General features: G+C 37.4%; 2 protein-coding genes across 9 annotated transcripts in view; one reads left to right on the forward strand and one right to left on the reverse strand.

Annotated features, from left to right (window-relative positions):
* LOC129354771 (vesicle transport protein GOT1B) overlaps positions 1-3,585 on the reverse strand; it is a 15,980-nt gene extending 12,395 nt beyond the window's left edge. For 2 of the 5 annotated variants that reach the window (XM_055024259.1, XM_055024261.1), the window contains exon 1: positions 3,290-3,585. In XM_055024259.1, the coding sequence (XP_054880234.1) occupies positions 3,290-3,389 (100 nt within the window). In that variant the 5' untranslated portion in view covers positions 3,390-3,585. Of the gene's footprint in view, positions 1-14; positions 159-601; positions 710-3,289 lie in introns of those variants that run through there. The other 3 variants (XM_055024265.1, XM_055024263.1, XM_055024262.1) reach the window with 3 other exon arrangements.
* recql (RecQ helicase-like) overlaps positions 1-20,677 on the forward strand; it is a 26,972-nt gene extending 6,295 nt beyond the window's left edge. Inside the window, exons 1-17 of one of the 4 annotated variants that reach the window (XM_055024257.1) lie at positions 690-1,035; positions 2,625-2,676; positions 2,871-2,913; positions 5,013-5,231; positions 5,354-5,533; positions 8,725-8,831; positions 9,908-10,106; positions 11,071-11,237; positions 12,241-12,322; positions 12,426-12,574; positions 12,819-12,936; positions 14,516-14,654; positions 14,726-14,817; positions 14,911-15,127; positions 17,593-17,722; positions 18,714-18,858; positions 20,117-20,677. In XM_055024257.1, the coding sequence (XP_054880232.1) occupies positions 5,195-5,231; positions 5,354-5,533; positions 8,725-8,831; positions 9,908-10,106; positions 11,071-11,237; positions 12,241-12,322; positions 12,426-12,574; positions 12,819-12,936; positions 14,516-14,654; positions 14,726-14,817; positions 14,911-15,127; positions 17,593-17,722; positions 18,714-18,818 (1,722 nt within the window). In that variant the 5' untranslated portion in view covers positions 690-1,035; positions 2,625-2,676; positions 2,871-2,913; positions 5,013-5,194 and the 3' untranslated portion in view covers positions 18,819-18,858; positions 20,117-20,677. Of the gene's footprint in view, positions 1-258; positions 337-687; positions 1,036-2,624; positions 2,677-2,870; positions 2,914-5,012; positions 5,232-5,353; positions 5,534-8,724; positions 8,832-9,907; positions 10,107-11,070; positions 11,238-12,240; positions 12,323-12,425; positions 12,575-12,818; positions 12,937-14,515; positions 14,655-14,725; positions 14,818-14,910; positions 15,128-17,592; positions 17,723-18,713; positions 18,859-20,116 lie in introns of those variants that run through there. The other 3 variants (XM_055024255.1, XM_055024254.1, XM_055024256.1) reach the window with 3 other exon arrangements.
* Positions 20,678-20,795: the final 118 nt, after the last annotated feature.

Raw genomic sequence — 20,795 nt, forward strand, 5'->3', positions numbered from 1 at the left:
AACTAATATCTTACTTTGAGAGTCCGTTAGCGAAATCATCCTGATGCTGAATTAGTAAGGTATAAAACAACACAAACAAAAATAATAATACAAATATATTTGAAATTCTTCTAATGGCTTGGATGACAGCTACCACAGAATCGGCAGCCACATCTTCCGGAAACACTTGTTATAGAATAGTAATCTTCCGGGACACCTTCGCGAGCTACATTACACACAGCAAACTTTATTTAACGTCACTCCACATGCATATTTTGGCGATGCAAAAGTATGCATGCGGACTTCAACCACGGAAACATATGTATTTGGATTTGTTGCAAAGGTCTGGAAAAAAAGGTAGTATTTGAGGAAATAGGCTACATTATAGAAGTCTCTATGTTAAGTTTCTTGAATGCGGCACACGAAGGTTTCGTGATATCTATGCCCTGTGAATTGTGTGACAGGCAGTACTAATGTAGCCGGAACCATGTAAAGTGTTTGTTTCAGACCAGACTTTACTCTTTATATGTTAAATGTAAACTGTAATACATTACTTTGAAAATTACACGTCGTAGCGCTCAAGTTGAAGAATCTGTGACATTTTTGGAAGAAATTATCTTACCTTTCTAAGGCTCAGTTCAACCAATTCGTCTAATGACTAACCTGGCGGACTTAATTTAGGGAATATTTCCATTTCCGTTTCCTGTGTGTTCACTTTTGCTATTGTAGCAACAATAGCGAGTAAATGAACCAAGGTGTTTGACTGGTTATTTCGCTGTTGGAATTAAGTTAGCGAAGCTTACTAAGCCAACCTTTAGCACATAGTTTCAACCAGGAGAAAAGCTAGCTTGTGGCATGTTAGAATGCTCAGTATCTTGATTTTCTGACAAAATCAATCAATCATCATCCTATCATTAAACTCTTGTAATTTTTTTTCGAGTTGACCCTTTCTTGACCGCCTTCTGTTACATGTGCGATATGTGAAACTGTTACTAAGGTCGACCACTTTTCGCGAGCAAAAGTCAACAAAAATAAGGTTGGGAAAGCTTAAAACCTGTAAGTATAAGTTTTCTTGATAATTTTTTGCAAAATGCAATTGGTACACTTTTTTAAAATGTGTGCCTAAGTACAGAATCACTTTTACATATTCTGTGACGTTACGGTGACTAACTTTGATGTATTTTATTGGAATTTATAGTGATAGACCAACAAACCTGTGAAAGCACTTCACATGATACAAATAGTGTATCATGTATGATACAATAAAATGTATCATTTTCACCATGCTTGAAAAGTGCAGCATCTCAGCTTCTGTAGACATTAAATCCAGTTCAACCAATTATATGTTAAATGTAAACTGTAATACATTACTTTGAAAATTACATGTCGTAGCGCTCAAGTTGAAGAATCTGTGACATTTTTGGAAGAAATTATCTTGCCTTTCTAAGGTTCAGTTCGAACCTTAGAAAGGTTCGAACTGAACCTTTCTAATTGTATTAATTGAGTCCATCTGTGTATGATTTAAAGAAAATTAATGATCAAGTAGTGCTGTCTACCCAAGGAACAGGGTAGACCGGTTCAGAGATAAAATTTAAAGGTATAGACTGATATATTTTATAATAGATCAGTCACAAGGGCTCAAACAAACGCTACAGATTTAGTTTGTATGAAGGAAGGACAAGAACATCTGCAGCTGCTCTCAAGATATAAAGGAGACACAGCACCCTGAACACACTCAGCAAAGACAGACTTGGTCATACAGCCAAAGCTACAGCATGTACACATTCATTAATTAGTTTGCAAAAGTTATCGTCTCTAAATGTGTAAAGTTGTTGGAGCTATTTCTCCAAAAGACTTAATAGCTGTATTTGCAGTGAAAGATAGGTGCACAAACCATTGACTCACAAGGAGCTTGAAATAAATTCTTATACACATGAATCTATATGACCACCAATACTACTAGTCCTGGGTGCTGTGGTTCTGAGTTTCCACTTTTCTGGTGGTCAAAATTAGGGTTATCAATTGACGCTGTTAATTGAGTTTTGTAGTTTGTCAATTGATTCTAAATCATTAGTGTCTGAATCTCAACACATCAACTAATAGGTTTTGTCCCTGCCAGGCAAATCATCACTCCTTCACCCAACCATGCTTGAAAGCTGGTTATAGTGTTTGAAGTGATTGACATCTTGTTCCATGGGTTTATGGCTCTTTGAGATGCAACTTCTCAAAATTAAGTTGTGCCTTCTGGCAACAAACTCACTTAAACTATGTTCATGATGGTTTTCCTCCCTTGCATAGTCACAACAGCACCTGTATGCTTTAGATTACTCAGCTGCCTGGACTCTGTTGGTGATCAGATAATTGATCATCATTTTGCTGTTACTTTTTCTCTTCACATGGCTTTTTAATTTGCTGTGTAAATTATGACTGAGTGTTTTTCTGTACTTGGGGTTATATCTAAATATTAGGACCTCATAAAGACCAAATAACTTCTTGATCATTTCTAATACTAGAATAATAAAAACAAAATATAACAAGCAATTTAAAAAAACTGACTGTAGATCATTTATACAAAATTAGAATGAAAGTCAACTTTGCTTCTGAAATAGACTTAACTAATGGAAAATCTGATTGTGGTTTAACAGACTGAAGATTGAAACATTACTGGAAAGATGGATTCTGGTGTTGGAACTAAAGGTGAGTGTTTCTTTAAAATTTATAATAGTCACCCCTAACTGAAGATAGAGATTGATGCTACAAGTGTAGCTCCCAGTCGTTTTCGTAGCAAAAATATTGTGAAAGTATGACTGCTTGGCAAGACATCACAGCTGCCTTATAGTGAAGACCAAGGAGGTGGATTTCAGAAGGGATAAGGATTCTCTTCATTTCAGATACTTTGGAGGAGCTTCTATTGCTGCCATGCCACAAAGTGATGTAAGTGGAGAGAATGCAATATATATACTGCTCAAAAAAATAAAGGGAACACTCAAACAACACAATATAACTCCAAGTAAATCAAACTTCTGTGAAATCAAACTGTTCACTTAGAAAGCAACACTGATTGACAATCAATATCACCTGCTGTTGTGCAAATGGAATAGGCAACAGGTGAAAATTATTTTCATATTTATTTCATTCATTCAGATCTAGAATGTGTTATTTGAGTGTTCCCTTTATTTTTTGAGAAATAATAAATAATTATATATATATATATATATATATATATATATAATATATATATATATATATATATATATATATATATATATATATATATAATATAAAAGGTATATAAAAATTTCCTTCTCACCCACCGCGGGTGGTTCTTGTCCTCTGAGCTCGGGTCCTCTACCAGAGTCCTGGGAGATTGAGGGTCCTGCAGTATCTTGGCTGTGCCAAGGACTGCACATTTCTGGACTGAGATGTTGTTCCTGGGATCTGTTGTAGCCATTGATCCAGTTTGGGGGTTACTGCCCCGAGGGCCCCAATGACCACAGGCACCACTGTGGTCTTCACCTTCCAGGCCCTCAAGGAATTATTCTAAAATCAGTGAAACTTGTGTTCATTGCCATATAGCTAAGGCAAATTTATCCCACATGTTCTGGACCTATAACACACTGTGCAACTTCTGGTCCACAATTTTTCAGATCCTATCTGAAGCTTTTGAAATAGGTATCCAACCCAGAGGTGAATTGGCAATATTTGGAATTCCAGGGGAGGGAATATCATTAACACACAATTTTAAAAATGTACTGGCTTTTTCAACTCTCCTCGCCTGAAGAAGAATATTATTAGTGTGGAAATCAGAACACCCACCCCAGGCTTCTTTTTGGTTAAAAGATCTGACCCTGTTCCTTAAATCAGAGAAGATAAAATTTTGTGTTAGAGGTTCGATCCAAAAATTTTATTAAACTTTGGCCCCTCTGTTATTTTATTTTGAAAGATTGGATGCCCTCCCTCGAGCCTGAGAGTTGCAGGAGAGCCAGCTCTGCTGTGTGTCTGCCTGTGCCTGTGCAGTTTTAAATAACCATGTCCTGTCTTGTTTTGTGTGCCCACACTTGTTGTATTATTACCTCATGCTGTCCACGTTTAAGTTCTTATCTTGGCCCCTGGGTTTTTTATGCTTGTGGGGTTTTTTTTTGTGTTGTTTTGTTTTTCAGCTGTATAATTATAACAATAGTTATTGTTGTTGTTTTTTATTATGTGCCTTTTTCCCCCCTTTTTCTTACTTTATTTTGTTGTTTTTGTTGTTTGCAGCCGGATATGGATGGATGTGGAGAGGTGGGGGATAGAACAAAAAGAATGAAAAGAAGGGGGTGAGAGGGATGGGAAGGGGAATGGAGGGAAGAAGAAAAAAGAAAAACAATGCTATGTTTGCTTTGTCCCTGTGTTTAATGTCCTGTTGTTGATAGTTGACTAAATAAAAAAATATATTAAAACCCTTAACCCTACCCTAAAAAAAAAAGGAATGATTTGTTCAGAGCAATGTGCAGTGTTAGGTTTCTGGAATTTTCCTGACAACAGTGGACCACACAAAAACACACACATATTACTAACGTTTTTTTTTTTGTTTTTTTGTGCTGTTGTAACCGTTAAAACATCTCCTCTTTAGTTCAGTGGAGATACATTGTTAATGTTACCATTATTAACTTGCAATTAAGTATTGTGAAACATCAATGTCATTTTTACAGGTGGTGGAGCGTTGTTGTTAGCAGCTGCTGAAAGTAACTAAAAAAGTTACTTTTAATGTAACTTAATTACTTTCGAAATCAAGTAGTCAGGAATCTAACTAATTTACTTTTCAAGGAGTAATCAGTTACTTTTTCAAAGTAACCGGTCCTATGTATGACAGTATGTGTGAATGTTCCAATAACCATGTGACTTGATCAGTGACAAACAGACCCCGATAACCCATCGAGCTCCTGGAAAAAAAAAAAAAAAGATATATTTCTATGTCAGTCACATGGCTTTAATGTTCAGTTTGTTTCAATGAGTGCTATGGATGCATTGCACTCATTGGTTTTTGTGTGCAGATGTGCAGGCAGAGTTGGACTTGGTGGAGGCTGAGCTGGAGGAGGTGGAGCTTCAAGTCACAGAGCTGCTGAAAAAGCAGGCCCAGTTGACGTCTCGCAAAAGCAATCTGCTGCTGCTACTGGAGGAGCCCTGCAACGCCATCGGTTCCTCATCCTCTACGACCTCAGTTCCCGAGTGGACGATGAGCAGGCAGGAGCTTCAGCGCTATGATGGCTCAGGTACCGGACAGCCATGCACCTCTGCTTTTTAAGCACCTCTGCTTTTTAAGCAGAGGTGCATGTCTGGATCCCAGTTTGATTACGGAGTTGTGGAATAAGTCATGGTTGACTCTTCTTGATAGATTTCCCTTGGTCCAAAGAGGTGGAGCAGCATCTGATAAGCTCCTTTGGTCTTTCTAAGTTCAGACCTTTGCAGCTCACAGCCATCAACCTAACCATGGCAGACAATGATGTGTTTTTGGTCATGCCTACAGGAAGAGGAAAAAGTCTCTGCTTTCAGCTGCCTGCAATCTGCTCAAAGGGTACAAACACACACACGCATAAACACCCGTGCATACAATCTGTGGTCTTCTGGATCTTTTTGACTTTTAGGTTGTTTTTTTTAAGACAAATCTGTTGCTACTTAACTGTCACCCACAAAACACTTCAATCAGTCAAGTTTATTTATATAGCACCTTTCAGCAACAAAGCATTTCAAGATGCTTTACATCACTATCACACAAAAGTACAACATCATAGAACACACAGTCAACAATTGAAACATTACATTTTGTCAAGTGTCATTGTTACACATCACAGTGTTGATTAATGTTTCATTTATGATGTTTCAAAGGTAACTCTAATCAGGTAGATTTAACGGCACTCAGTGTTTTGTGTGTTTTGCTGTTTTCAGCCTAGAGCCAGAAGACCTGAGAAGTCTGGAAGGTTGATACAGCAGCAGCAGATCTTGAATGTGTTTTGGGACTAAGTTGTTCAGTGATTTATTAACTAACAAAACTATTTTCAAGTCTATTCTCTGAACAGGGAGCTAGTGTATGGACTTTAAAACTGGGGTGATATGCGTTATCCTCCTGGTTTTGGTAAGAACACGAACAGCATGCAAATCAATGGGTTGATGAGGACACCATCAAGGTGTTAATTAGGCCCGAGGACCAAAGCGCTGCGAAGGCCTATTGTTTTTGCACTGTTTATTAGGCCCGAGCAGCTAAGCGCTGCGAAGGCCTATAGTTTTCATACTGTTTCTTATTATTAGGCCCGAGCAGCTAAGTGCTGCGAAGGCCTATTGTTTTTGTACTGTTTATTAGGCCCGTGCAGCTAAGCGCTGCGAAGGCCTATTGTTTTCATACTGTTTCTTATTATTATTCTTCCACCCAAGTGAATTGGCTTTTTGGGGGCTTTATCATATTGAAAAACTGACCAAACCTGGTGGAGGCCTCAAGCCTGTTTAAAAGTTTCGTATTTTAAAGTCGTCGCAAAAATCGCAAGAGAAATGGCTCAACGGCGCCACCTACAAATTTTCAAAGGACCCTTTGCTATTCACTTACTTCATCGTAGAGACATGAAATTTTGTACACTTGTAGAGCTCCCCAAGATGCTCTAAAATTAGAATTAATGTCATAGTGCAAGTATCACAGGAAGTCGTCCATTTTGGATTGAAGTTCCGATTTTGACCCCATTTTTGCCAATTACAGCCTTTGTATTTGATCGAACCATACGTTGCCATACGTTTGGCTCTCAATTCCACATGCTGCTTAATGCTTAAAGAAATATATGAATACTTATAATAATTAATATAATTATATATTTTGTAACGGACTTCTACAGTTTTTAATGTTTGCCTGAACTCTTGAACTCTGAGTAAAGAATTTATTATCCTGATAGCCAATACGCTCCCTGTCTGAAAACCCTCCTTAGGGAGTACAAGACTGTCTTCTGATTAGAAATTTATGTAAGTTTCAGAGAATCACCAGTTGTTTTAGTTTGGATCTTTATCTAAGTTTGTCTTAACGTAAAGGTTAGCCTATTTACGCTTGTGCTAATATAAAACCATATTTCAACAAAACCATTTCAGTAATTCGCCACTTGGGGTCAGTTTTACTCCACCAATGAAGAAACTTGCATGAGAAACACAGTGATGATGTGTTTCTCATGCAAGTTGATGAATATGAATTAATAATAAATTAAAGCCGCATGATGATGAATAACTATACTAGTATTTTGCCAGTAAGGGTCAATGTTACTCCACCAATTGCAAACAGATCGACGGGCGGATGGGCATGAAAACTGCGAGAGAATCTGCCTGATATTTCCAAAAGGACGTCATTTTCTCTTTTTTATAGAGGTGTATGATCTAACTCATCCCACAGTTTTTCAGATACAGACTCACTCCACCAATGAAAGAACTTGCATGCACAGCTAAAGATGATAAATAACTGTGCTAGTATTTTGCCAGTAGGTGTCAGTATTACTCCACCAATGAAACAACTTGCATTACAAAGACAGCTAAAGATGTCAAAACAAATCGACGGGCGGATGGGCGTGAAAACTTTGCGAGAGTGTCTGCCGTGACATTTTCAAAAGGAAATGTTTGTTGGCTTAAAAAACGCAATAAATGTGCTGGTTCTGGGAGCCACCATGTTTGGAACTGCTATTCCGAGCACGATGCTAACCGAGTCCCTCAGGCCTACAACGTTTGTAGAGCTAACGGAGTGCTTTTTGAATTCAAGAGACTGAATAGTGTGTTTGATACATTCAGCCTTGTTTGTTGTTACGTATAAAAACCTGTTTAAATGGTTGTTTCGAACAGCTCTGAGACAATGCTAAATATCTTATTACCAATCCACTGGGGTTGTAATATTTAATTGTAGCACTTGCTGTCATTAATACCTAATTAATGGGTGGGATTCAGCCTGTGCTATTGTTCTAATGTGCTGAAAGTTAACTGTGCTTTGTTAATGTGCATTGCCCTAGGTTTATTACTGACCAGTACGGTTTATTAAACTGGTACATCTTCAACTTTACAATTTTCCTCACTCATATTAGGATAAGGTTAAAGTTGCACTGCATTTAGAACTCAGATGTAGTTATCTTAGTCTTGTTATTGTGTTCAGTTACGCACACACACTGTTGCCAGTTAAGAGACATATTTCTCATTGTGAACTATTTGAACATTGTGAACTATTCTCAGGCAGATTCTCTCACCTGAGAGAATCTGCGTATTGTTCATAGGAAAAACTGAAACAGTGGTTACACTTACTTTTAAAGTTATTTATATGGATTTCTTTCAATGCAAAGTGACTTAAAATGATAATCTGATGAACTCTGTCAATGCTGTCTGCTGCCTGAACGATGTGGGCGTGGCTAAGTGTCAAACTTTGAATATTCGTCATGAGACATCAAAGTTCAATAACTTTGAACTTTTTAGGTGACACCTGCATAAGACTTGATATGTCTCAATACAAAGCAGTCCTTTTCACATTGTCATGGTCAGCTGATGTCATCACCTTAGCTCCGCCCACTTCCAACAGAAATGAACCTGTTTTGCATGGTGTTTATCTGCGGTGGCGGGCGGCGGTGCCAGAACCCCCGCAGTGGCCAATAGGCCGGAGTGGCTGCGCCTGACGCCACTATGCGGCTTGTTTGCATCGCTAGGGATCTTCTTTTTCCATTTACCTGTATGGCTGTGATTGACTGGTTGGTCATTATGTTGCAGGTCTCACATTGGTTATCACACCACTCGTGTCTCTGATGGAGGACCAGATCATGCACCTGAAGTCTGTTGGTATTCCTGCAGTCATGCTGAATGCATCAAGCAGTAAGGTAACTGGTAGTAACTGGTAGAATCTTAGATCATCTCTCAATCACTGGAGTATCATTGGTATGCAATAATTGGCCGAACTGTTGGTGCAGAGTCTCAGTCAATCCAGAGCACTCCACTGTGCCCCTGATCCACCTTGCATCATCGTCATAGATGTAAAAGGTGATATGAGATTGCAGAATGTGTGTGACGTGGTGATCTAATGCAAAGTTACTGAAAAAGACTGCTTGAGTGCAGTGCTTGGTAGGACATTACATTCGAAGTAATATGCATTCACAATATGCATGTACTTCCATACCTGATTTAGTTCTTTAGTGCCTGAGATGCTTAAACTCACAGAAAGCATGTATGTGGGGGGAGAGGGGTAGCCCATGTAATAAATATTGCAATTTAGCTCAATAAAAGCCAAATAGAATATTTTCCTAACATTCTGCAGCCTTATTTCTGTACTTCTTTCCTTCCTCTCTGCCTGCCTTTTTAAAAAATCCATCTTTTTATCCCTCTACATCCCTTCTGTTGATCTTTTTTATTTTCTTACTGCTTCTACTGTTTCTTCCTGAATGTCTTCTTTGTATCTTTCCTTCCTCAGTATTTGTGTGTCCATCATTCATACTTTTCAGTATACAGAGTTTGCAGATGACTTCTGTATCTGCCAAGCATTTATATAAAATTTTAGTTTTTATTATTACAAGAAGGATAGAAAACTCCTTCTGGACTAAGTTGTTCATGGATTTGTCCAATTCTGTGCATGGTTTACAATTTGCCTAAACGTAAGAGACTGGACTGGACTGTTTGCTGTTTGTCTCTTTTTTTTTTTTTTTGAAGTTTCACTTCTCAGGCTTCTTTAGATCTAATGATGGATGAGGAGCATCAAATTAATAATTTGCATGAAACCCATTAACCATAAACAGAATATTTACAGGGAAAATGTAAGTTCTCATCTTTATTTAACAGAAGGCTTCACAACAGAATTAACACATACTTTCTTGACCTCAAAAATGGAAGGCACATACAAAATAAAACAACAGTAAATTCAGACAGATTCTTCATATTTTATATGGCTTTCCTTTAACTGCAGGAGCATTCGAAGATTGTCATGGCTGGAATGACGGATGTGAAAGTCCCCTTCAAGATGGTGTATGTAACTCCAGAGAAGATTGCCAAGAGCAAGCTGCTGATGTCTCGACTGGAAAAAGCCTATAATGCCAAGCTGCTGAGTCGTATAGTTGTGGATGAGGTGCACTGCTGCAGCCAGTGGGGACACGACTTCAGACCAGGTGACAATTATTTTATTAGCCAACTATTAAAGTATTATTATTATTTTGTTATATTGTTTTCAGTGAAACTACTTCACATAATAAATGGATATAATGTCTTACTACAATTAGCACTGAAACGATCAAATATTGAAATAATCGTAAACTAACTTAGTAGTCACTTAATTAATTGATTGTGAACTTGAGTATACAGACTCAAAAGAGGCCATTGGCTAAAAAACACATGTTCAAAGCAAAAATTAAGCCACAAGTGTACAAAAACATATAAATTTTCCGTCTAAGGGAAACAACCTTGGCCTATAAATTTTATCCAAAATTCCATAATTCACCTGGTTCAGAAATACTAAATGAATGCTTTGTTACTGCATTTTAGATAATGTAATATTTATTCTCTTATTTTAAAATGAATTTAAGTATTTATTTGTTTATGTATTTTTGATTTATTTATAAAATTGTGTAAAGGCTTAAATGAAAAATCTCTAGAATTAACCATTTTTAAAATCTGATTAATTGTCAGAATAGATTAATTGCATAGATTCCTCAATTACTAAAATAATTGCTAAATGAAATTATTTTAGTAATAAAATAATTACTAAAATAATTGTATTTTATTTTACTAAAATAAAATACTGAACATTTTGATCAAAGTTCTCCAATAAAATACTTCTGCGCGGCGTCATACGTTAGTACAAACTGCAGCACAGCTTTTTATTCCACTAAAGTAATTTGAAGATGTCTCGTTTCTTTTAGCGCCTCGGTGGCTTTGACTTCACATTGTGGAAGCTCTGCGATGTGGAGGACATCAAAAATTAGCTTCAATTTGTGACACTTTTGTATTTCATTTTACTAAAATAAAATACAATTTTACTAAAAGTGGTCAAAGGTAGCTTGGAATCAATAAAGGTAGCTTGAAATCAAAGTATTTTTGAATTTGAATGACTCGTGTCTATTTTTTACTTTACAGATTATAAAATCCTGGGTATCTTAAAGAGACAGTTTCCTTCTGTGCCTCTCTTTGGCCTCACAGCCACAGCAACCAGCAGTGTCCTCAAGGACTGTGAGAAGATATTATGTGTGAAACAGCCAGTCATTATCACTGCCTCCTTCAATCGAACTAATCTCTTTTATGAGGTAACCATGACAACTGTGACAGCTAACATTTTTCAACAATATGCTTCATAGATAAGTGCATGCTAAACATCTGCGTACACATATTACATCACAACCACAAACTTCACAATATATTTTATGGATTGTATACAATAGATCAACACAAATTAGCACATAGCTACAAGCACAACGTGTTTTGGAAATGTTTTGGAGAAAGTTTGCAATAAACTCACAATTGTGCATTAGTGTGAAAAAATTTGACCGTCGTCTGATTTTTGCATGAATTTCCATGACTGCGAAAGTACTGGAGGGGAGATTAAAGCTGTCAGTGATCAATGAAGCGCTTACTTATTGTTTTTTCACTGAACATTTTGATCAAAGTTCTCCAATTACCTTTTATCTAGAATTGTTTCCTTGTGTGGGGCACAATGGAACCTGACAGTCTGAACTAACGTGTAGAGACAAATGTGACTGGAAGACCTTATGAGGTGAAAAAAAATTTAAAAGTTAAAATGGTATAAATACTTTAGCATGGCATTATATGCACTGCTCATTGAAAAAGTGTGGATTAAACACATGAAAGCACTCATTTAGTATTTAAGAAGCAATCTAATTTACTTTGCAAGAGTAAATCCCCACAACTCATTTTCCCCTAACAATACATCATAAGTGGTTTGTTTTAATCCCACACTTCCTGTTGCTTTATTTTCAGCCAATAGAAGTTGATCCTTTTAAAAAGCATATAAATCCACAAAGTCAAATTTTATGAAACAATATATTAGACAAATAGCTAAAGTCTATTGTCTATTTTTTATAAATGTCTTTCGTGCGCAGGATCAGTCAGAAAAGCTTAAATTCATTTTGACTCCTTGAAATTCTCCTTTTCTTTTGATCACAAAGACCAAATTAAACTCGTCAGTTATTGAATAAATAAATTAAGAAAGCATTCAATTCAGTACATCCCAGAGTGCAGTTGATGTGTACATTATATGCATTTTACTTTGCTTGCTTTGTTTTTTTCTAGGTTCGCAATAAAGACTCAGATGGTGATGCTTTAATGAGCGACATTACCTCTCTAATTAAAGGCAAATACAAGAACCAGTCAGGTAATTGTGCTTTGAAGTTAGTCGTTTCTTCTGTGGTTTTGTTTTCAGCTCACATATTGACATAGAGAGCAGCTACTTTGTGACAATGATGTATGTGCCACAGGCATTGTGTATGTGTTCTCTCAGAAGGATGCTGAGATGTTGTCTTCTGAACTCAAAAAACGTGACATCTCAGCATATCCTTATCATGCCAATATGGACCCAGAAGACAAGTCGCAAGTTCACTGCAGATGGACCTCAAACAAAATCCAGGTGATAAACTTGAGTGATCTTACAAAAATGCTGTAGTTTAACTAATTACATATACATATTAATACATGCATGTTTTATCATTCTGATATGTGTTTTGAATTTTACTGTTGATTGAGTGATTCTATTTCTATGGGATAAATTAGCTGATCTGTTTTAAATGTTTATGTTTTAGAGGTCCAACGACCCATTTGATTGTGGGAATCATAAGTGAGCATTTTCCTGAAATATCTCTATTGGCTTTCAGGTTGTGGTTGCCACGGTGGCGTTTGGCATGGGAATTGACAAACCAGATGTCAGGTTTGTCATCCACCACACCATGAGCAAGTCTGTTGAGAACTACTACCAAGAGAGTGGGCGTGCAGGTACACATCATATTAAGGGGTGCACTGATAAATCAGCCTTAATTTCCTTCATTCTGAGCAATTGGCTGACACTGGCATGACAAACCTATCTTATCCACCAATCTTATGCCTATGCCTGGTGTGGTGAACCAGTTCAGCATTAAGAGCCAAGTTAAACTCTTTGTCACCAGAAAGAACCACGTAGCAATTCAAGATTAGCTTTATACCACATTGCTGAAACTGTATTTTGTTAGACCCTATACCTTTAGTGGAACTCAAGGAAGTTTTTATTTTTTACCAATGTCTTTAGGTATGGTTTTTATTCTGTTATAGCTACTTTCATGTATATCATCAAGTACAGGACAATGATTAGAGTAAAAACTTATTCATCGATGTACAGAAAATATGTCTTTGTTTGCCAAACTGCCAGATGTGGAAGTGTCTCACGCAGGACATTTTTGAAACATGTAAGGGCAATTTAGTCACGGGGCTCAGATGTGTATCTATTTAAGGATATTGTGGTGACCTTGCATATTTTACACTGTGCTCAAACATTATTTTGGTGTAACATCACTGGACCCATTGAGCCCTGCTCAGTAGACTTAAGAAGGCCTTTAATTTAAACATTAATATTCAAACACTAATACTTTTGAATATTTGGAATGTGACGCGCTAAATTAAAACTCAATCAAAGGTTAAACACAGCAGGTCTGACGCACGTTATTAAATATCATTATTCATTTAAACTCAAAGGAGTCTTTGTTTCTTTCTGATTTTTCTGACTTTTGTTCTATTATTTTTGCAGTAGAAAAATTGCTCCATATCTCAAGTACATAGTTCTGCTACTCTGCACATCAGCGCAGTGCACACAGTATTGATTGCGTTATTGTGAGCAGAACCAGTTTGTTTTTCTCAGTGGCAGATTCTCAGCGGCACCAGAACCTGCTGCGCAAACTCTGACATAATGTTTGCTTGTATCTTTTTTACTGGTGGGAATGAACCACAGTCTTCTGAACTTGGATGTAGTGTGAAATGCACTGACTTGAAATAATGCAGCCAATAGAAATACAGAGATCTGTTGAGAAAAGCTGTTGCCATGGAAGCAGATTTTAATACTAAATGATTCAACTCCCATCTATCATCTAAAGTCTCCCAGACTGACAACTACTGGAGACTGGTAGCACTAGCCAGCACTGCTTTTTCCAGTGCTGCCTTCAGGGAGTGTGGGAAATTTTAGTATGAAAGAGCTGCACAGGATGCATCAGAGTTGCTGCTCAAGAGTTGAAGATTTGCCAGTCCTGGTATATGCAAAGATCTGAGAATCAGCCACTATTCTCTTTGCTCTGCCGTAAGAGAGGACTGACTGACTGTCCCACCAACCAGCTAGAGGTATACACAGAGGTAGAGGTAGCTGACAATACAGTGTTGTAGTAACTTTTTAGGAATAAAAATGGTGTCAACCAAAAATCTTAGTTAAAAGATCAGTGATCAGCTAGAAAAATCCAATTGGTGAACCCTAATCCTCTTACATTTAAGTTCTAATAGCAGTTTCAGTGCTCATTCATTCTTTGAAATACATAATGTTATTCTGAGACCTCAGGTCGGGATGATCTTCCAGCAGACTGCATCATATATTTTGGCTTTGCTGATATCTTTCGGATCAGCACTATGGTGGTCATGGAAAATACCGGCTACCAGAAGCTGCTGCAAATGGTCGCTTACTGCCAGAATGTTGACAGGTAACAAGCTACATGATTAATCTCTTGTTCACCCTTTAGCTAGAGATTATCTGATTGTTGGCTGTGTGAAGGTGTCGGCGCTCTCTCATGGCTGTCCACTTTGACGAGGTGTGGGACAATGAAAGATGTAACCAAATGTGTGATACATGCCGCCATGAAAAAGGTTTGTATACATAGCATACTTACACCTTGAATTTAGAAAGATTTTCAGTATGAATGTGTGTAGAGTATAAGTGTCAGCTCTATACCCCTTCAGGCTACACTTGTGTGGATATTACCCAGCATGCAAGACAAGTGGTGCTAATTCTAGAGCAAGCAGGGTCCATGAATGAAAAAGTGACCCCACTGAAGCTGGTGGAGACATGGATGGGGAGGGGCCCAGCCAAGCTCAGGAAGATGATCCAGACCACGGCTCTGTCTCGGCTGCAGGCTGAAGCTGTGATTATTTCTTTGCTTCTTCAGGGATATCTCAGGTGACTCATCCTGTTTCTGTGTTTAAATTTTGGTTACAGGGGCTAGTAAAACTTCCTAACTTACTTTTGCTTATTCTGACTGAAATGATTCAGTCAGAATAATCAAAAAAAATGCAGTAGAAAAATTGCTCCATATCTCAAGTACATAGTTCTGCTACTCTGCACATCAGCGCAGTGCACACAGTATTGATTGCGTTATTGTGAGCAGAACCAGTTTGTTTTTCTTAGTGGCAGATTCTCAGCGGCACCAGAACCCCCTGCGCAAACTCTGACATAATGATTGCTTGTATCTTTTTTACTGGTGGGAATGAACCACAGTCTTCTGAGCTTGGATGTAGTGTGAAATGCACCTGACTTGAAGGAGTGAAGGAGGGTAGGTCTGAAATTTTGCAGAATTTTCCTTGTTTATGATAGTTTTGTTTAAAAGAAATAAATAAAACAAGAATTCACATTAGTACATTTTTGTGATGGCAGAGTGAAGCAAGAGCAATTAAGATACTTTGCCCACCAATTTTAAAACTAGGGAGCAGCTTTCCTAAGGTCCAGTGACGCAAATGTTTATGGTTACTTTATACTTTGGTTTTTAGAGCAATGGTTCATAAACAATCTATAACATATATTACATCAATGGCAGAATTACCATTCCTACCATAATGACAGCACCAGATTAGAAAATGAACTTCATATTTTGTTGTATTATATCAAGCAAACAAAAGAGGGGGAAAAAATTGCCAATACTTTATAAGTTGTGCAGTAAAGTATCTGGTTTGAAGTTATTACAGCCCTGATTAGTCTAATAGTTAATAACTTAATTAATGAGAATTTATTAGGCCCGAGCATCAAAGCGCTGCGAAGGCCTATTGTTTTTGTACTGTTTCTTATTATTATTCTGCCCCCCTAAAGAGAGGCCTTTTTGGGGGCTTTATCATATTCAAAAACTCATCAAACTTGGCTGACGCATCAAGGGAGTTTCAAAATTTTGTATTTTAAGGTTGTTGCAAAAATCGCAAAAAAAACGGCTCAATGGCGCCACCTAGCAATTTTCAAAGGACTCTTTGCTATTCACTTCATTGTAGAGATATGAAATTAGGTGCACTTGTAGAGCTTCCCAAGAAGCTCAAAATTTCTAATTAATGTCATAGTACAAGTATAATAGGAAGTTGGCCATTTTGGATTGAAGTTCCGATTTTGACCCCATTTACATGGTCAGTTGATGACATCACTTTAGCCCCGCCCACTTTTAACAGGCAGTCACCTGTTTTTTCTGCTGTATGTTTTACTTTTATTCTATCATTTACATAGGTTTCATCCTGTGAAAACTGACTTAAAATGTTAAGATGATTAACTGAATACTGGCTGCTGACTGAAGCGTATAGGGTTGTAGATATGCAGTCCCTCGCCATGTGCATACGATCGGCTCTAAATCACACATGGATCAGCCGACTGGCGCCAAACTGGATATGTATGACCTTTGGTCACCTTGAAAGAGCCCAACAATATTTCAATGTAATTTGACTCCACTGCGCCTCGTAAGTTAATCCATTAGCTGTATCTCCTCTCTACATCCTCCGATCTGCACCAGATCTTTTGTGCGTCGCCGGGCAGCGCCGCCGACCATATCCATAAGTACCGCCTGGTGGACGGGCGTGGAAACTGTGCGAGACCTTCTGCGTTGTCTGGTGGGGAGCAGTGCTGAAAACTCAGCGAGAGCTTCTGCGGTGGCGGGCAGGTGGCGGTGCCGGAACCCCCACACTGGCCAACAGGCCGGAGCAGCGCTTAGCTGCGAGGGCTGCATGACTTCGCTTCGCGGCTTTAATTTTATTGTTACTTTTTAAAGCTTTCCCCATTGGTCCATCTTATAAAAAAGTAATGAAAATGTTACATTAGAACTATTGTTTTTTACTCTAACCTGGGAAGAAATGAATAAGACTAACTGGGAAGAAGACTAAATTTGCTGTATTGTTTTTTGTCTCAATTTGAGTTTTTTTTTTCTTTTAGTAAATTTATCCTGTTTATACTGTAAGTTTATAGTTTTGCTGCCTCTAACAGTTTTAAACCTACTTACTCTTCATTTTGAAGTCAGAGGTTAAATTTTGAAGTACTCAGGCTAAAGCAATAAAATGATATAATTAATGTGAGATTAACAATATAATATATAAAAAAATTTATGTCATGGGAATCAAGGTTTGTACATCAAATAACTCCCATTTGATGTAATGAAATGGGAATAATTTCATTCCCATTTCTTGATTACAGCGCCTCATTCAACTAGCATTGTAGTTCCAACTTACTAAAACTTTTTAAAAGATGACCCCTTTTTAAGCCACGTTGGGCTTTCAGTTGTGAGCTGGTCAAGCTGCCCATGTTACACTATAATGTTCAGGACTACCTGGTCACAATAAGACTATAACCTTCACTTCAGCCATCTATAAAAACAGCTCTGTTGGCTTGTGTATTGACTTTAGAGAGGATTACAGCTTCACCCCATACACCACCTACTTCTATATGAAACTCGGCCGCAAAGCTCCTCTGCTCAAGAAAGAGACTCACACAATCAACATGAACATGTGGCCAGCTGGAGATGGACCTTCTCTGGTGAGTGTTTAGTTTAAAAGGTTTGTTGTCTTTAATCAAAAAGGAGGGTTTTAAAGGTTAACTACAAATTCTTTTAAAGTTCCCTTCTCAGGTGAGTTTCACTTCTCATAAAATTTGGTCTGGATGGAGTTTCAGAAAACATTCCTCATTCAGGCTGGGCAACAAGGCTGTTTTAGAAAGGTCGGCAAGATCAGAAATGGGCCAGTTACCTGTCAAGTGTACAAAGGGTCTCCAAGTATGCCTGATGCTTAGAGTAACAAATTACTTTCCCACTGTCACATATTGCTCTTTTCCATCACTTTCCAGAAAACACAAGTATTTCAAATTGTAGAAATCAAAACTGAAAGTGCACCACTCTTATTAAGCTAATCGTTTCAAATCTGCTGTTTACATGCTATGAATTTTCTTAGTGAGTTCAGGTGAGTTGTACTAATATTATGGCATTTTTACTAATACAGAAATTATTCAAGTATTTGAAAACTGATGACATTCTAGTGAACTTGGGAGCAATAACAAGGAGTTATTGGCCTACCAATGGCCCAGAATTCCAGTAAAGTATTGAGAAAAGTTTGAGGAAGGAAAACCACAAAGTTTGACCCAAATCATGCAGTTCAAATGTAATGCTACTAAACACTGAGGAAATGTATGCAAACTTCTGATTTTGTAGACATAATTAAACAAACCTCTGATATACATTTTCTTGTATTATTATGGCAAATAAATAATAGAAATACATCTAGCAAATAGAAACAATTCTGATAATTGTATCTGACCTTAAAACAAGTGGTTTGGCGTTATTTGTCTTCTGGCTTCTACAAAGCCAGAAGACAAGTTAAATAATTCACCTAATACCTAATAAGGTACTAGGTGTATGTAAACTTCTGGAGGGAGTCTGGCATTAAAAATAAGAATGTGGTGTTCTTGCAGTATTCTTTTGGTTCACTCTAGCTGTGGACCATCTCAAATAAAGACTGTTGTTAATGACTTACAGGTCAAACCTGCAACTGATAAGGAAAAATCCAAGGAGGAAAAGAGATCAATTCAAAGCTCTGGGGACTCTCATGTGTCCAAGAAAGTCAAGACAAGACTTTCCTAGTCCCCTCAACCTCTACAAAGCCAGAAGACAAGTCAATAAAGTACAGTCCATCATTCTATACTCTGTTGTCTTCTGCTGCTATTGGCATCCCACCACCCTGATAATTGTGCTTGATGTTTGAAACTGAATGTTCGAGGTTGGTTTGGTAGGGAGGTAATTCTTGTCTAATATTAACAGGTTAAATCAGTAAAATCATTTTCACCAGCAAGCTTGGACAATGCATAGACAAAATTAACTTCCATCCACAGCAAATCGATGGCTAAATTTAAATTTCTTTTCAAGTGTCCAACCTCTGGAAACAAACTCATGAGGCCTGAACATGTTTCCATTGTATGAACAAATTAAGATATTACGGTAAGCTTTAGAATTCCTCTTAGCAGTATAGACACTGGGGGCAGTCTACCAAAAATTATGGATGATTGTAGTTTCCTGACTAATTGTTAATCTTTAAAAAGCCTGACCTGTCAATTTTGACTTTGGCCAACATCAATGATTTTCCTGAAAAACTTAACTTTGCAACCGTGGGATGAGTATTGTTAACTGTACAGACATGACTTTGTGGGGGGGTCTCTTAGTCTCTCTCATGGCTGAGTATAAGGGGACAGTGGATGATTTTCAGACTTTTGTATTGGCAAGACTGGTGGATAGGATCAGTTTTTAATGTTATAAAACCTACCTTAATCTTCGACAAAATAAAATGGACGAAATGAAACTTCCACAGGTAAAATGTGTTGATAAGAAATGAGTAAGCAGTATGTGACGTAGTATCGATGTGCACATGCACATTACCGCGAGGTAGGACAGATTCATGGATAGCACAGAAAGTTAGAACACTGGTTAAAAAAAAAAAAAGTGGAACACCAGAATGCGACTGCCCCAGGGCTTATCATGCATCCAGCATTTCAATAGGACAGAATGGGGCATAATAATGAAGTTGAACAAAGCAAATATTTCAATAAGTACTGGGAATTTTGAAAAGAAGTTTATCATTAAATTTAGAAATTATGAATTTAAAAATGTAAAGAAAGAATTTTTCTCAATCCAGTTTATTAGTCATTGTCCAAGCCTACTGTTCATTTCCTATATTACACCTTATATGTCACTGACATTTCACCCATTATCATATAACTGGTCAGTATATGCTCAGTATCTACACTTGTGAAACCTACTGTTGCTGATTGATGCTTTAGAAAACTGAATAAAAGTGATCTGTATTACTTTCTTTTTTTAATGCTTTTTGTCATATTGAGCCCTTTTTTGTTGCTATGTTGCTCATTTTCTATATTTCACACATATAGGACAAATCAGCTACTGAAGAGGTCTGTATGAGCCCTGATCCCCCTTCCATGAAGAACAGATGTCCCCCACACAAAAGAAACAAAAAAGAAAACAGAAGCTGCGGAAACGAGCTAAAACAATCCAGACAGGGAGCACAAAAGGACCCTGCTCACAGAAGGAGAGGAATAAGGATAGGATAATGTGAAAAAAAAATCAGAGCAGCAAATCAGAATTTTCAAAGATACAGCCCTGTCCTCACTGTGTCCAGCTCCCCCTCCCAGGTTTCACTAAAGTGAAATCAGAAAAGAATTTCACTTTAGTTTCTCGCTTAAAGAGTAAATCATTTCTGTCATACGAACAAACTCCTTCACCTTTTCGCCTAAGAATAGAAAAACATTTAATTTAGTTTATCGACCATATTCTGATACAGTGGTCCTCGTGATGACCATGAAGACTACAGCTTCTGTAACTTTAGGCTTATTGTTTCTTTAGTTTACAAATCGGTTTGTACCCTATCATCCTGTCACATTTCACTGACGTTTTTTTAAAATAAAATTTTCATTGATGTAATAAAAGATTTAAGAAAACTGACTTCCACTGACAATATTTCTTTATAAAAGTTGAAGCATTTTTTCATAGATAGCAAAAATGTAGTTTTCGGCATAACATCTCTGAGGGAACCTTCACAGGGATAAGATA

This window comes from Poeciliopsis prolifica, unplaced genomic scaffold (genome assembly GCF_027474105.1).
Source record: "Poeciliopsis prolifica strain line A6 unplaced genomic scaffold, Auburn_PproV2 SCAFFOLD117, whole genome shotgun sequence".
NCBI lineage: Eukaryota > Metazoa > Chordata > Actinopteri > Cyprinodontiformes > Poeciliidae > Poeciliopsis > Poeciliopsis prolifica.